This window comes from Podarcis raffonei, chromosome 5 (genome assembly GCF_027172205.1).
Source record: "Podarcis raffonei isolate rPodRaf1 chromosome 5, rPodRaf1.pri, whole genome shotgun sequence".
Classification (NCBI taxonomy): Eukaryota; Metazoa; Chordata; class Lepidosauria; order Squamata; family Lacertidae; genus Podarcis; species Podarcis raffonei.
Genome location: NC_070606.1, coordinates 19,582,705 through 19,599,970, shown reverse-complemented (window position 1 = coordinate 19,599,970; position 17,266 = coordinate 19,582,705). Strand labels below are relative to the sequence as shown.

Below are 17,266 nucleotides of genomic sequence, written 5' to 3'. Positions count from 1 at the left end.
AAGATGGGGAAAACTATTTTACCAATTATCAACTATATATGCCTCTTGTGCGCTTTCATGGCAGATTTAATAGGATCGTTCATCTGTAATATCTGAAGTGCTCAGATGCTACTTAATTGGCAATGAATAATTACTTTGGTTGAGCTCAACCTAGCCAAAGCTAAGCGCTTCCCAAGCTACAGTCTTTCTTGGGAGTAAGCCTCAATGAACACAGTGGGGCACGCTTCAGAGTGAGCACCAGGGTTTAAATTAGAAGGATTTAGACTAAACGCTGGGAAGAACCATGCAACTGACCGCCTCTGGACGTGGCAGACTCTCCTTCATTTGAGATCTTGAAACAGAGGCTTGATGTCCAAGCATGCGGGAGTTGTGGGTTTCCTGCATCAACAGGCGTTGGTTTAGATGAGCTTTGAGGACCCTTTCCAAGCCTACAGTTCCATGATTCAAATACTTAAAACATTAATGTGGATTGTGGCTGTCTTGAAGAAGCAGCATTGAACTGAATACAAGAGAATCAATAGAAATATGCATATAGAGGTGATGAAGTTTGCACCCCACCCTTCATCAAAGGAGCTCCATAGTGTTTGTGAGGGAGATTTCACAATGTGTGTGCTATTTCATCCCAGTTACATTTGTTTATTTAAAGAGCATAAAACCATCATTAAAATAGTCAAGTCTTTCCTTCCCCTACTGCTGCCAGTCTAAAGAAGTCTGAAACCAACACCACTTGTGAAGTTCCCCAGTCTTCCCACTGTCTTCTTTTTCTCTTGCTTCTTTTGCCCCCTTTTAAATAGCAGCTGGAGTGAGTGAGCTGCCTTTGCCTTTCAGTGGGGACCAAATCATGCACAACTGCATGGCAGATTAGATAGTGTACAGTCACTGCTGAACAGGGCTACCAGGTTACTACTATGTCAATTTAAAACAAAAATTGTCATCCCGGAAGCCACATTCAAGGATTATAAAAGCAATGCCCTTTTGTCTACTTGCTGCTAAAATGTCCTTGGAGCTGAAGGAGCAGAAGCAGAGGGGACCTAGTTTAACAGCTGGTTATTAATTCACAGTTTATCTCCTTGCATTCCTCTTTTATTGATTCTCAGTCCTAGGGCTCATTAACTGGTGCAGAGGAGAGAAATCTTGTAAGTTGGTTCAGCTTTCAGTGTATCAGGGTGGGGTGGTGCTTATTTAGAATGTTAGCCTTATTGGGATTTGCATGTTGTTGTTTTAAAAATCTTGAAATGTTTCTGAGTTGTGTCCTGCACAATCTTATGCATGTCCTGCTGTGTTTAATGGGCCAGGTGAGTATGCATAGGACTGCAGCTTTATAATGTAATCCAATGGACATCTACTCAGAAGTACACTCCCATTGAATTCAATGGAATTTGCTCTCAAGTTATTGGGTATAATATGGCAGCCATAGAGTTTGAAAATGGTGCGATCAGTTTTGAGTTTTTATGATAGAAGGGCAGAAATATCTAATAAGTGCAGCGCTTCCCAAAACGTGGACTGTGGACCACAATAATCCACAAGCTTCATTCAGGTGGTTCATGACTTGTCTGTAAAAATACAATTTAGAAGCCAAATCATAGAACATCTAGCACAGTGTGTTACAACGGCTACAACAGGCAGAAAACTCATTGGGTTATCCGTCAAGACCCTCAGCAATTTTCAAGTGGGCCATGGGCGGGGGTGGAGTTTGGGAATCATTGCAACAACATACCTAATACCAAATTAAACATTAGTTAATTTTTGGGAAAGGCTGGCCCAAACCAGAAGCCCTGCATTTTAAAGTTTACAATGGTACCTCAGGTTACATATGCTTCAGGTTACATACACTTCAGGTTACAGACTCCGCTAACCCAGAAATAGTGCTTCAGGTTAAGAACTTTGCTTCAGGATGAGAACAGCAATCGTGCTCTGGCGGCACGGCAGCAGCGGGAGGCCCCATTAGCTAAAGTGGTGCTTCAGGTTAAGAACAGTTTCAGGTTAAGAACGGACCTCCATAACGAATTAAGTACTTAACCTGAGGTACCACTGTATTTGGCTTTCCTTTTATTTTTGTATGCTCAGTCTTAAAAGTCCTCGCATTGCTGCTCCTTGTCAGCCACTGCTGCCCTACTGGTGTGTCACACTGTCCAAGAGAGCTGAATGACACCCCCACCCCCCCAAAAACCCACCAAACCAAAAGCAGAAAAATGGGGAAAAGTTTTAAAATTCTGGGATTTAAATTCAAAATCTAAACATGAATTTTAACACCAGCGTTTCACTGTTCTTTTAGACTTGTGAATATTATTCTGATTTTGACAAGCTGCTGAACACCAGATGCTATTGCATGACAGCTATCAATTCGTACCAAGGCTATTATCCACCATCTCCACACCCTCTGGGCTTGGGAGTTTACTGCTGGCAACCCAATTTCCTATCAATAGCCCTTCTAGGAGTGGTGAGCTGGACATCCTGAATGGTATACATAAAGAGCAGACTGAATAAGGCCCCAGTTATCCTTACTATTTTTTAGTAGTACCAGTAGGTTACAGTCGCAGTTTATATATCCTGCCCTTTGCCATACACCCAGTGTAAGTTGCAACATCATAACCATAATGCATACAATATGTAATGAAAAAAGAGACGTCCCCTCTCACACCAATAACCTGCTCCTTCTCTGCAAGTGCAGCCCCATTCAGAATAGGCCACCTCACCACTTCCTTGACCCAGGAACCACCACTCAGTAGGATCTATATCTTGTCAAAATTCAGCTTCAGGTTATTGACCCTCAGCCACACCATTATTATCTAAGACAGTGTTACCTGTCTTAGATGATGACAGAGAGAAAAAGAGCTGGGTGTCATCATAGTCCCGTTATAGAAAAAGGGTAGAGATGAATGGTTCGTTTTGCTAAGACAGCTCCTCTCTACCTGTTCACAATTTCGAAGGCATTATAGCATTATTAGCTCAGCAACATTATGGGTACCACTATTGGTTGTACTCTAATGAGACATGCGGGGACATGGGTACCACTATTGGTTGTACTCTAATGAGACATGCGGGGACATGGGTGGCGCTGAGCCTAGGGCTTGCTGACTGGAAGGTCGGCGGTTCAAATCCCCATGATGGGGTGAGCTCCCGTTGTTCAGTCCCAGCTCCTGCCAACCTAGCAGTTTGAAAGCATGTGAAAGTGCAAGTAGATAAATAGGTACTGCTCTGGTGGGAAGGTAAACGGCATTTCTGTGTGCTGCTCTGCTTCGCCAGAAGCAGCTTAGTCATGCTGGCCACATGACCTGGCAGCTGTCTGCAGACAAACGCTGGCTCCCTCAGCCTATAGAGCGAGATGAGCGCGCAACCCCAGAGTCGTTTGTGACTGGACCTAACAATCAGGGGTACCTTTACCTTTACCTTTAATGAGACATGCTACTGTAAAGTCATGTGACTGGCTCACGATGCAATTCCTTGGAAGTAAGTCCCCTTGAATTCAATGGACTTTACTTCTGAGTAGACCTGCATAGAAGGGAACAAAACAAACTGAGTCAGGGTTGCCGGCAGGATGTGCAATCTCATGGGCAGTTGACCCATAGAAATGAATGGGATTTCAGTGGGGATTGTGCAGGAGAACCCCTCACTGGATTGCACTCCCTGTCTGCGGGGGGGGGGGGATTAGATAATTTTATTTTATTTTGCACAATAATTCGAAAGGGAACAAGTGGCTGACAGCTTAGGCGAAAGAAAAAACAACCCGGTGACAGATGCCAAAATGGACACCACTTGTGTCATAGGTTAAGTAACGATTATTTTATAATGGTGGCTTTATGCAGGAGCTATAAACATATGACGAACAGGAGAGCATGTCCGTCAGTGCACAGCCGGACTCGGCGGTGTTTACCGCTGGAGAGAGGGAGCGAGAGGATGGATCTGCCTAGATCTTTGCGGATGGCGCGGAGGGACGCGTGTGCAAATGGTCTCCAGGCGCACTCGCTTTTGCGCCTTGGGAATTCCGCGCGAGGGGAGACTCGGGCTGAATCCAGTCGCTGTGACGTTGACAATGGGCTTTACTTTCTCCTGGAATTCTCCTCCCCTCCCCCTGCATGTCCTGTAGGTTTCATTGCCAGGCTGCTTCTGTTGCATTTTGGGATTAAGTCAGTCTCTCTCTCTCTCTCTCTGTCACTCTCTCCCCACCCTGCTATCTGTGCCATTTTAAAAACCACGAGCCATATTCGCGGAGATGGTTTTTTTTTAAAAAAATATATCCTGGTGGGTATTTCGCTTTAAAAGCGAGAGCGACAAAAGCCCGCACAAAACAAAACAACCTCCCCCCCTCGCATCGCGAAGCACCTGTTTCTGCAACTCAACCCTGGCACAAGATCCGGCTCGCTGCTTTCGTTCATTTTCCCAGAACCCACGGCCTCCTTCCCTGCCCTCAGCCAAAGATTGCTTTCAGATCTGGGCCGCGATAAAGAACAACAACAACGCCAACCATCCCAGCCGAACGCTGGGTTTCAAGAGCAGCCTTTAATCGGCGGGGATCGTGTCCCTCTCGGGCTGCTCCCTATGCCTCGTTGCTCCTCCGATGGAGAACGAAGGAAAACAGAGAAAGAATGAATGGCAAACAGGCGAGCCGAGGTGCGGGAGGCCGATTTCTCTGCTCTGCCGCCTTTCCTTCTTGCCATTTGGGGTCCTTCCTCCCCGGCCCGACCATTAGGCATGCAAGTAACTGAGATCTGCTGAGAAAAAGAGAGCGTCTCGGAAAACATCGGTGTATTGGGACTCCAACCGTATTAGCGAGGGGGGGGGGGAGTGAGCGAGAGAAGAGAGTGACAGCCAGTGCGTCACGCCATTCAGCAAGTGCCAGGATCGCGCAGGGTTTTTTGCGCGTCCCTCTTGCGCCGCCTCCTCCTCGAATTGCTCCGCGTCCAAGCAACGCGCGGAGCCCTTCGCCTTCTCTCTCTGTGTGGTGCGAGGAGGACTTGTTGAAGCGGCAGGTCACACGGGCCGCCTGCGTTTTGGCTCCTCCCGCCGCTGCTGCGCCGCTACCTGTAAAGCGCGTCGCTCTCTCGCTCGCCTCCATCTGTTCGAGGCAGCCTCCGAGAAGCGCGCAGGGCCGTTTGGGGGGAGGCGAGGGGGAGCCTGGAGAGAGCCCCGAGACCAGGCAGCAGCTTGGCCCGGCAGGAGCCGTCCGTGCTCGGCCTCCAGCCGTGAGGGGAGCCCCTTCTTCTTCTTGGGGAGCCGAAGCCGCCGCCGCCTCCTCAGCGGCCGAATCACAAGGCGCCGCTTTCCTCCCGCGCGCCCGGCGAGTCTCCTACGCCAGCTGCCCGGGAAGCTGAGGCGCGCAGCAACGGCGGGCTGGGCGCGTTGCTAACGGGCGGCGAGGAGGAGGAGGAGGAGGCGGCCGTGTAGCAGCAGCAGCAGCCGAGGATGGCAGGCGAGGCGGCGGCCGCCGCAGCGACGACGCAAGCCCGACTGGGCGAGTGGAGGAGGCTGAATTAGGAGAGAGGAAGGGGCTGGACTTGCCGGAGGGAGACGCCGAACGAGCAGGGCTGCGTGGGCTCACTCTCCGGTCGGTGGAGAGAGAGAGAGGGCGCGACTGACGAGGGGTCGCTCTCCGCCTTGGCGCTCAAATCGTGAGGCGACCAAGGGACGAATCCCGGATCTCGGCCGGGACCTGCGCGCCTCTGCCCGCCTTCTCCCCTTCGTGGCGGGCGTTGTGAGGTGCCGGCGCGAGGGGTGGCTGCTGGCTTGATTTCGGGGAGGGGGTGGGGGGAAGGGGGAGCCGCTGATTTGGCCACCGGGAGGAGGCGGCGGCGGCGGCGCCTTTATTTCCCGCTCGGTTCCCTTGCGCCGGAATCTTGGAAGGCGGCGGCGAGGGCGCCAGAGCGAGAGGTGCCGAGCGGCGGCCGCCTGCCTGGACGTGCGCTGAGGCTCGGCTTGCGCGCCTCCCCGCCGAAGAGCAGCGCTATGGCTGGGGATGGGCTTGGCCGAGGGCGCTGGCGGCGGCAGCAGCAGCAGCGGGAGCTCCCCGGGGCCCCGGCGGCGCGCCCTGCCCGCTGTTAGCCATGGCAAATGGCAGCGGCGGCGGCGGAGGAGGCGGCGGCGGCGGCGGCGGCTCCAGCGGCTCCAGTAGCTACTACTCGGGAGGAGGCGGCGGCGGCAGCGGCGGCATTAAGATGAACAGCCCCATCAGCGCCAGCAGCAACCTGAACGCGGACTCCTCCTCGGCGCCCGCCAAGGCGATCAACGCGGTCATCATCCCCATGACCATGGAGGTCCCCTGCGACAGCGGGCAGCGCATGTGGTGGGCCTTCCTGGCCTCGTCCATGGTCACCTTTTTCGGGGGACTCTTTATTATCCTGCTCTGGAGGACCCTCAAGTACCTGTGGACCGTCTGCTGCCACTGTGGGGGCAAGGAGAAGGTAACGTTTCTCTTCCCGGGTTCTCCCGCTTGAGGGCCGCTTCACACGTTGCCTAGTGCGGGGCTGGAAGCTGAGGTCGTGCAAAGCGCGCACATTCGTGTGTCTTGCAGTTGTCTTCTCCAGGGAGCTGCGAATGGCCGTGGAGTGGGAGGGGGGAAGGTGAGGGTTTACACCTGCAGAATGTGTGAAGCAGCCCTTCTATCCCTGGTGTTATTTGCAACTCATTTCAGGGTAACTTACAAATAAACTGTATGTTAAGATTGCAACCCTGCAGCTGGAGCCTTTGCGTGTTGACAGGGAAATGGGTCCCAGTGAGTTCAGAGGCTTCATTCTTGAGGGCATCTGCTTAGGAGAGCAAGTGCTTTTGAATGTCACATGCAGCTCAGTCCTTGGGAACTGCAGCCTTAGTCCCAAGTAAACTGCAAGGGATGGGAAGATTCATTTTCTTTCCTTCACTTCTTTTAGTCCTTTCTGATTTACTGTGTCCCTTCTCCATGTTTCCCCCATGCCCCTTTGTTTACTATTCTCTTCATTACCCCCTTCCATTTTCCCTTTCTTCCTCTTCTGATACTGTTTTCCATATATTGAGTTTTAGCGTTAATAGAAGTCATAGTAACATCAAAGGTTTATTGTTACTCTAGCACAATGACAGTAATTCAACCTCCTGCCTTCATCAGTTCAGCAAGAGTTGTTTGTTGTGTGTTTGCTGCCCCAGGTTGCCTCCTGCTTCTTTGGTACTAGGAGAGCAGAGGGCCTTCGTTGTTGTTGCTGCATGAAAAGTTAAAGAAATCCTCAAAAGGCAATAGCCTCAGATTCTGGATAAAATTGTGTCGGCCGGCAGTTCAGTAGTGGTCATGGGTGAGCTGAGGTTCAAAGCTTGAGACTTCTTTTGTCTGAAGTGGACAGGGAGTCTTCAGAACAGTGGTGGTGGTTCCTCTTTTCCTTGTCGAATGATGGCTTCAGCTACTCCTCCCCACCTCACACAGGCTGAGAAGGAAACATACCTTGGCAGTAATAAACTTGCTACCCAATTTGCTCTATTATTGCTGCCAGGTCTCTCTTGCACTCCGATGGGTTTGACTTTCTAATGGCAAGTACTGTCGATTTTCCTATGTCCAAATCACATTTTGTTTGGTTTAGCCATAGGTGGTAACAAATCAATGGATAAACTAGCTAACATGGATTCGGTGGCCCCCAAAGTTACAAATGGTAACTCAAAATATGTATAATCCAATTCAAGAGTTTTACTGCCCATTCATGTTAAATCTAATGACAGTGAATGCGTTTTGGTGAGGAAAGGGGGAATTCGGGATTTGCCATTTGCAATACTTGCCACAAGTGATGGCAGACTGTGAAAATGGATGTAAACAGAACACAAAGAAGACATTTAAATGGGTGAATATTCCTGAAACAATCACACACTGCCCACCCCTTCTCATTCACCCCTGTTTCTTCCCATTTAATCAAAATCTTGCTCCCTGTAAGGTCAGAATTCAAACTGAGCCATTCTGTATGGCTCTTTCCCGCCTTCTTTGTAAGCAGAATCCCTGTGGAATTGTCATCTGCCATGGAGGGAGAATCCCATAAGCACTGTAGAGGCAGAAACATTATAGCTTGCCAGAAGTATTGTTGTGGAAGAGACCTGGCCACATTGCCCCCCTTAAGGTGACTGCTGAAAACTGTCAAGTAAAATAACTGAGCAATAGGTGGTGGGAGGAAACAGGTCTGAATCTACACACAAATGTCGATGGAGCCAGGATTTTGAGTATCTCACCCTCTCTGAAATCCATGGCATCCTTGCCCATTGCATTCCATTAACTGAAGACATTGGGGATTTCGGCTGTCCGAAAACACATTTTGGGCAGAATCCTGTGAGGAGTTACTCCCATGCAAGCTCCGTTGAAAGAAGCAGAGAGCTACAGAGGAGCACACCACTGGGGTTTCTTTTGCTGGTGCTTGTGCAGGAAGACTTCCCACAGGATTGTGCTGATTGATTTCAGTGGGCCGAATATTTTGTGGTCTCTCCAGTTACTTTGGGTGCAAGCCCCCCATTGATTTCAATGGAATTTACTTCTGCATTTGTGTGTTATGCTCCCATACTTGGGCTACAGCCGACCTAGGATTGGTCTTGGAAATATTGTCCCTGATCCAGAGCAAGCTTCTCACTCCTGAGACCCACTGAAATGGCAGTTCACAACTAACTTGTGCTGTTGATTTCAGTGGGACGGAAGCACAACTAGGACTGCAGTCCTAAACCACACTTATTAGGGAGCAAGCGCATGGAACACAGTGAGAATTAGCTTTCTGTAGACTTGCAAAGGATTGCTATGTAAATTTCTCTGGACTGGGTCAGTCAGTGGCTATCCTGTGCATAGTTGGGTTACTCCTATCCCATTGACTTTGGTAGGATTTAAGCAGCCTCATTTTGTTCAGGATTGTAGCCCTAGTCCCATGATGTACAGACACCGCCTCTAGAGCCCTCTGCCCTCCACTTGAGCAAAAGAAGTCCCATACTACTTACGCAAAACAAGCCATACTGAGCCATGAGCTACACTGAGCAAGTCAGCCAGCCGCTGCGTTTTGCTGCCCGACTCCATCTCCTGCTCACTGGGTGTAGGTCTCTGCTACTGTGAGACTAGAAGTAAAAAAATAAGACTGGAAAACCAACACCCGCGGAAAATCCACACCTCTCGCCAATGTTTCATGTGTTATACCAGTGATGCAGAACCTTTGGCTCTCTGCATGTTGCTTAACTACAGCTCCCATCAGCCTCTGCAAGCATTGCCAATGGCCGGGGGTGGCCGGAGTTGTAGTTCAGCAACATGTGGAGGGCCAAAGGTTCTCCATCAAATCTGGCAAATGATGGAACATGGTATAAGCAAGATTTCTTGGTTCGTGCTGCTTCTGTTCCCTGTATACCTGAGGGCGATGGGGGCGACCACTGCTGAAAGGTGAAAAAATAGCAAAGTTGTCTCAAGGCAGCTCATTTTTCATATATATTTGTGTGAAGCTGTTGACTTGGCTAATCGTTATCCTTCTGCATTGGTGACACCCTCTTGGTTGTCCCTCCCTGGGCCCATTTGCGCACGCATGCCATTGCCAGATGTGCAGCTCGGCATGTGAATGGACTCAGTTGCATTTGAGATGTGAAACATCTCCTTTCTCATCAAGTGATGAGCAGATATGCGTGAATCAGCCCAGTGAATGTGAGCAGTGCCAACCCTGCCATCTCTCTTCCTCCTCAACCTTTAGAGGCCCACTAAAACCTGAAGCATGTCAGCTTTAACAAAAAATCCATCAAGAAAGAGCTCAAAAGGGACATCTCAGGGAAGCAAAGTGTTGCCTCTTCACTGCCAACTTCCTGTAAAGGGATGACTTGACTCTTGCTAAGGACTTTAACATCATGCCAACTTTTTCGTTCTCACCCCCCTCCCACTTCCCCTTTGCTTAATACATAGCCTGATGAAGAGTTCTGGAGAACTCAAAACCTTGATTGTTATTTTGTGATGCTTGGGTAGGTCCTAATAAATATATTTCCCCACTGTGGATTTGAGATTCTTGTCAAGTCAAACAGTGAAGCCAACAGCCATTTCCTGCTCAGTGGGATTACTCCAAACGATGTGTAATGTGGCTTACAGCTGCCTTCTTAGGATTTCCCCATCCAGTTTTACGTATAGCTACCCAGAAGGTAAAATATGCTTCAAATGCCATCCCATTTTGAAGGTTAGGAAACAGAGTATAATGAGGATCCCCACCCACCCACCCCAGTCTTTGTAAGAATGCTTTTTAGCTAAAACAGTGTTAATGCTCTATATTTGCTAACGTGGCATCTGACAGGCTATTTGGACCCTCCAAAATAGACCAGCAGCTGGAGTTTCTCCCTTCCCCTTTTCACATTTTTCAGATTACGAATGGAAGAATAGATCTGCTTCAGCTATTCCTGGCACCCAGCTACACAAAAAGCACCCAAACCTTTTAAATATATATGGTTGCTAGGTTGCTGTCATGATTTGACATTCAGCTATCGGCTTCCCCTGCTTCCCCCAAGATATGGCATAACCTGGCTGTGCAAACGTGGATTCATTTTTATTTTTAATTTGAAAGTGGTGATGAAGTAGGGATGTATGTGTGTCTGTGTGATGACAGAAATAACACTGCTATGCTGAGAATTATGAATGCAACCTTGAGAAAGTTAGGTGCATCTAAATCCCATCAAAATAGGTGGGGGCTCAAGTATGCTTTATGCATTGCATCTTGTGCAATTACTTACTAATTTCTGAGTTGTTGTTTTTTGGGGGAGGGTGTAGTTAAGTCGTAGAATGCTCAGAGTTTCCTAAAAGTGCCTGTGATCTTCCAGCAGACGAATTGCCATCATTTCAAACTGGTTTTACTCTGGAAAGGATGCTATCATAAGCTATGGGGTATTTTGAAGCTTTAAAATTCATTTTGACTTGCTAAGTAAATAACAGCAATAGCCTTTTCCTGCTGAAGAGATTCTTTTTGTGGAGGGGAAATGGAAATGTGAGTTTTTGGAAAGGAAGATTTGTTGGGGCTGTAACACTCGTCCCTATTTATATGATGACAAATGTATATTTTTGAAGAGAACTGGCTCCTCAGAAAGGAAAGCCAAATACGGTAGCTAGATAGGTCTGAAGGAGTTTCCTATCTCTCTCTCTCTCTCTCTCTCTCTCTCTCTCTCTCTCTCTCTCTCTCTGTTTAAAGGTAAAGGGATTGCGGTGCTCATCTCGCTTTATTGGCCGAGGGAGCCGGCGTACAGCTTCCGGGTCATGTGGCCAGCATGACTAAGCCGCCTCTGGCGAACCAGATTAGCACACGGAAACGCCGTTTACCTTCCCACCGCAGTGGTACCTATTTATCTACTTGCACTTTGACCTGCTTTCGAACTGCTAGGTTGGCAGGAGCAGGGACTGAGCAACGGGAGCTCACCCCGTCACGGGGATTTGAACCGCCGACCTTCTGATCGGCAAGCCCTAGGCTCTGTGGTTTAACTCACAGCGCCACCCGCGTCCCTCTCTCTATGTTTATATATATTAATAAATATATTCAAGTGCTTTCCTTTGTTTGTTTCAAGAAACATATTTAAGGAAGTCCAGAAGTCAGCAAATACCCAAAAATTGTTCGAAGATGATTACCAGCATTACCTGTATTTCCTTTGAGCACCTGATCCCAAAGTTACAGAACTGAACAAAGTAGCCATAGTTCTTCTTTGGGTTGCCAGGTCATCCTGCCAGGTCATCCTCGTGGACTCTGTTGTAGGAACAAGTTTCCACCCTTTGAATGTCCAGCAGTATTAGCAATTTCTACAGCCAGAGTGGGCTCTTAGTTATATGTCCCACTTGCCCAGGCAGTTAACCCTGCAGTGTCTCTCGAAGAGTTGTTGATAAATCTGGAGAGTCACACACCTCCACTTTATCTCATTCACCATCAGTAGTACAGGGTGGCTGAATTGTGCTTTACTGTGCTGTGCTTAAAGTCCAAGAGAAACTGCAGAGATGGCACTCCTCCTGGCATGCTGCCCTCCCTAAGCCCCTGAGCAAGTTAATAGCTGACGCTTCATAAATTATCTTTGAAAAGAAGCCTTCTCATTCAAAACTGAAAACACATATTGCACAGTCGAACATTATTTTTGAACATGCCATATATTGTTGATGTTTCCTGGCCAGGTCGTATATTGTGTAGGTTTTGTTACTGCCTTTCTCTAGCTAACATTACTGACATTGAAAGGCATATGTGTCCTTCTGGTCTGTTGTTTTAAATATACATTTCATATCATTAAAATGTGTCCCTTGGTTGAGTAATTGTAGACATTTACAAAATACATGGCCATTGGGCTGTCTTCATTTCACCAAAACTTGATTTGTTTTCTTTTTCTTCTAACTCTCCTTTGTCACTGTTCAGCTATATGAGCTTCAGACCAGTATTGGTTGGAGAATGCCTAGTATGCTTTCATGCATTCAGTTTCCTCTCTTGTGAGAGCTCTTTTTTCTAATTTTCTGAATGCTCCATCTTCTCAATATGTTAGAAAGCCCCAACCAGGGCCCTTTAACATTAGGCAAATTGAGGCATGCACCTCTGGCTGTGTTTTGGGGTGTCATTAAAAATCAGGAAATTATGTTATTTCATTTATTGTTGTTGTATTTTTTTGGCTATTAAAGGGGCTACACAGTCCCCGCTTATTTGATTTTCTGCCTTGTTACTGCCCAAATAACTTGTTTAGCGGTGCATACTTTGCACCTTAAGGTTTCTGATGCCATGGTATAATGGAAAGGGAAGAAAGGGAGAATGGGTAAGGTTTATTTCCAACAGGGGATGGAACAAAGCAAAAACTTTCACTATATTTTGGAACAGTCGGCCCTCCAATGTGCGAAAGGAAATACAAAGTAGCTGAAACAAAAAATAAAAATAAATAAGATTGCTCACTCCTGGGTGACACCCCTTGCTTTCAATCCCACACATCTTAGTTATGTGAGGGTTGGTTTCCGCCGTGTGGAGAAATGATTTTATGCCTGGGAGCAAACAAATTCAGATCTGTGAGTGTCTGTCTGGCAGAGGGCAGAGGAAAGCAAGCGGGAGATTTTCAAAGGCACCTGGATTTTCTAAACAGAGTTGTACTTTTAAGGGTATATGTTGGGGCAGGGAGCATATTCTACAATACAGACCTCTTTATAAGCTTTCTATTAATGTAACTATCGTGGCTCCCTCCACAGAATTCCCCCAACGATTTCTGGAGAGGTGCTAATAATTCTGTGGTGTTGTAGTAGTTGTACTTGTTTCCATTATTTATTTAGTTACCGTAGTTAGTTAGCTAGTTAGTTAGTTAGTTAGTTAGTTAGTTAGTGTCACCCTTCATCTTTAGATCTCAGGGGGGTTCACAGCATAAAAAAATACGTGATAAAAACAGCTCTCATAATCCTCAGGGAGTATGTGGCTAATGGTCAGGGATGATAGAAACTGCAGTCTGAAACATCTGGAGGGCCGCAGGTGGAGGAAAGCTGACTGGGATTTAAGGCACTTCTTCCATACAAGAGGGAGAAGCAGATCAGCCAAAGAAGACCCACATTATCCATTGCTGAGCTGCACCATTTCAGATTGCGAGTGTGTCTGTGGGAAGATGTCAAATGCTTGAATCTCTCCCACATAAAATCCTCCTCCTTGCAAATCATACAAATGAACATACTAGAGAGAAAAAGGAAAGAGAGAGGTTGTGGCCATTTTCCTGGCAAAGCATGCTGGTATTGTATACAGTGTGGTTTTTATTATTATTATTATTAAAGGAGGCATCATTTTGAACATAAGGGCCTAGTTCCCATGACTTTATTCTCACTCCATGCTGCATCAGGAGATTAGTAGTTGATTAATCTTCCCCTGTTTGCTTTTACTAAATGCAGCTATAGTGAGGGAAAGGAACTGCTAATTGGACTTCACATGCAACCTGGAGGCATTTTAACACTTCTCTTCCTGCACTGTTGTCCCAATCCCTTCCCTCCTCACCCTTTTCTTACATTTTGCTGGTGGGTGGAATGCAGTTGCCTGCTTTATTATTTCTTCTCAAATAGCAGCTTGGGGGTATGTGGTTTAGACTGGCACAATAGGATGGGGAAACAGAGTTGAAAATCCCTAAGCCACTTCCCTGTTCAAATTAGCAGCCTCTCCTTCCTTGTGGCTGCATTAAGTTTAAGGATAGACAGAAGATAAACCATTGGTGTGGTATAACGTGTAGTTTGGTTCTCACTGAGAGGTGATAAACCTTTGTCTAGAAGTACCACTTCAAACTGCAGGTGGGAGCGCACATAACGGAGTGTTCCTTCCTACAAAAGCAAAAAAAGAAACCCAAATTTGTCTTGAACATTTAAAAAACAACTATTAAGTCGGGGAGGGGGGGAAGAGTCTACATAGCCATTCTATGTGCAGGGGCCCCCTATCCCTTCTTGTATAGAGAAGTATTCAATTGTATGAATCCCCACTTGTAGCTGGGATAGCTCAGTCAGCAGAGCAGAGTAATATAACTAGTGATTTCTCTATTAAAGATATAAATTGAATTATTAATGTCAGTTTTTAAAAGTATAACTGTGCAATTTTAAGAAGTACTGTTTGCTTGCATGATCTAGGGAGAAATATGTATTGTGTTTGATGTTCTTCCCTTAACTTGGGTCCTGGTTTGTATCTAAAAATGGGAAAAAAATACTGGGGAATTAGATGAATTTTTATTCATGGGTTGTTGCTCATGACATTGTGATATAAAGTGTATAAATGCAAGGAATAGCACATCAGATGGCCCATAATCATTCTAATTGTGAGCTTGGGTGATCACATGATCACCCAGGCTGAAGGCAGCCCTGTTTAGGGAAGCTTTTAATGTTTAATAGATTATTGTATTTTAGTATTCTGTTGAAAGCTGCCCAGAGTGACTGGGGAAACCCAGCCAGGTGGGCAGGGTATAAATAAATTACTACCACTACTACTACTACTATTATTATTATCTGTTTGGAAGCAAAACAGGACTACCCTAAAGTAAGCAAATGGTTTCTACCTGGGTATCATTGGTATGCAGAAGTACACACACCTGTAAATTAAAAGAAAAATAAATTTTACCCCAAAGGACTTATGCACTGGCAGGATTTACAGAAAACTGATGGCGGTGGATCGAAGAGATAAGAAAACAGTAGATTAACTTGCCTCTACTGTCATGCCAGAAGCGGCTTAGTCATGCTGGCCACATGACCTGGAAGCTGTACGCCAGCTCCCTTGGCCAATAAAGCGAGATGAGCGCCGCAACCCCAGAGTCGTCCCCTTTACCCTTTACCTTTACTATCATGCCACAACTTCCCCTTACTGTGTAGTAATCAAATGCTCAGGTTCACAACTAGTTGTCAGCCCTAAATCTGATCCCACTAATATAGCACAGTAGAGGAGAGGCCTCAAGGTGGGAGGGAAAGGGGGAAAGCCCCCCCTCACATTCCAGGCATGTTGTTGAAGGTCCCATAAAACACTGCCCATTTGTACTATTATGTTCATTTTGCACTGTGGAGTTGGACGTTTGGCATTGGAAGGAAATGTCTGTGGTTACTGGTTGATTTCATAATCGTCTGAATTTCTTGTGATGTTTCCAGCAGTTCTGTTTGCACTGCACCTTCAGAACCCAGGTCAGGGTGACCTGAGGTGCACCTGACTCTGCTTGTGGCTTGGACCTGCAACGTCATGGAGTCTTTCCAGTCTTCTGGATAATGTTGGCGACATCTGGAGTTGATCCAATGTTGCCTTGCTTCAACCAGGCTGTGGGCACAATAAGGTGCTAAAGCCCCACCTGGTGCAGTTGACCCTTACCTTAAGACACTTGATAGCAGTTAACCATTGAAAAGACATGGACACAGTTTGCCCTTATGTAGTAAAGCCCAATACCTTTACTTAAATCGCAGACCCTCCAAGTGTCCCTGTTTTCCAGGGACAGTTCCTGAGTTACAGAAGATGTCTGGGTTTATGTTTTGAACTTGGAATGTCCTGCTTTTCCATAGGACGTCGTCCCTATTTTCATTGGAGAAATGTTGGAGGGTATGGAGTTATCCAACCTGCCATCCGTATATAGGGATTTGTTTTCATAGTTAATTTTTTATTATGGTTTTATATATGTTGCAAGCCGCCCAGAGTGACTGGGCAGGGTATAATAATAATTATAATAATTATAATTATTTGAACAGGACACCCTTATTTTCATTGGAGAAATGTTGGACAGCATGATATCAGGGTTGGGGGACATGTGGCCCTCCAAATGTGGCTAAACTACAACTCCCATCATAGTGAGCATTGACTGGGGATGCAGCTGATTGGAACTAGAATCCAGCTACATTTTATTTGTTTTTTGCAGGGAGGGAAAACTTTGGCTGTGTGGTAATCTTGTGGTGTTCCCCTTGCTGGATGCATGTTAGAAGAGTGCTTATCTGTGGCCCTCTTGATGTTATTGGACTACAACTCCCATCATCACCGGCAATTTGCCATTGTGGTTGGGCCTGATGAGAGTTTGAGTCCAACAATATCTGGGGGCTGGTCCATTAGGGCGAATGGGGCCCTACCCCACCAGCTTCAGTCAGGCTCCACCTGCCTGTCTTCTAGTTGGGGTTTGGGGTGGCACTGGTTGTCAGCTTCTTCCCCCTCAGTCTCTGTGTTGCCCCTTGCAGAACTCAGCAGGGAAGAGGATGGCTCTGTCTTTGGCTCTGGTGCCCCCTACGATTGGGCACCCTGCTTTCTCGTCTTAATGGGCAACAGCCACCACTGTTTGGAGGGCCCCAGATTCCCCATCCCTGGCTTATCACATCTTCCTTTTCTGTCAGCACAGGCTAAATGGTACTACAGCTGAATCAAAGAGCAAAGCAGGTGAGGATTGTGCATGCCAGTGCCCCTCTTGAATTTGGTGTGATGTGGCAACATGAGAACGGGCCTTTTCTGTGGTGGCTCCCTGACCGTGGAATGCTCTTCCCAGGGAGGCTCACCAGGCGCCATCATTACATATCTTTGGTCACCAGGCAAGAACATTTCTCTTTACCCAGGCCTTTGGCCATTAAATAACTGTTAAAGGTAAGGGGGGCAGTTATTATGATTATTTTATTATTACGCTGCCTATTACTATGCTTTTTATGCTCTGTAAAATGTTTTTAAAGTTGTACATCACCTTGGGATCTTTTGATAAAGGGTAATATATAAATTTTGTAATAATAATAATAGAAGACAGTTTATTAAATCATTTATTATATTTATGCATTTAACACATGACCTTTTTAAAAAAAAGAAATATATCAAGGACTGGGTTCTTTATTGACGTATCAGATTTTATGCTATGCCAGCCTTGTGAATTG

At 46.6% G+C, this 17,266-nt stretch overlaps 1 protein-coding gene across 19 annotated transcripts in view; it reads left to right on the top strand.

The window, feature by feature from the left end:
* The first annotated feature begins 4,903 nt into the window (after positions 1–4,903).
* Positions 4,904–17,266, top strand: part of KCNMA1 (potassium calcium-activated channel subfamily M alpha 1) — a 536,674-nt gene continuing 524,311 nt past the window's right edge. For 9 of the 19 annotated variants that reach the window (XM_053388117.1, XM_053388115.1, XM_053388128.1 and 6 more), the window contains exon 1: positions 4,908–6,398. In XM_053388117.1, the coding sequence (XP_053244092.1) occupies positions 6,042–6,398 (357 nt within the window). In that variant the 5' untranslated portion in view covers positions 4,908–6,041. Of the gene's footprint in view, positions 6,399–17,266 lie in introns of all 19 variants that reach the window. The other 10 variants (XM_053388125.1, XM_053388123.1, XM_053388121.1 and 7 more) reach the window with 4 other exon arrangements.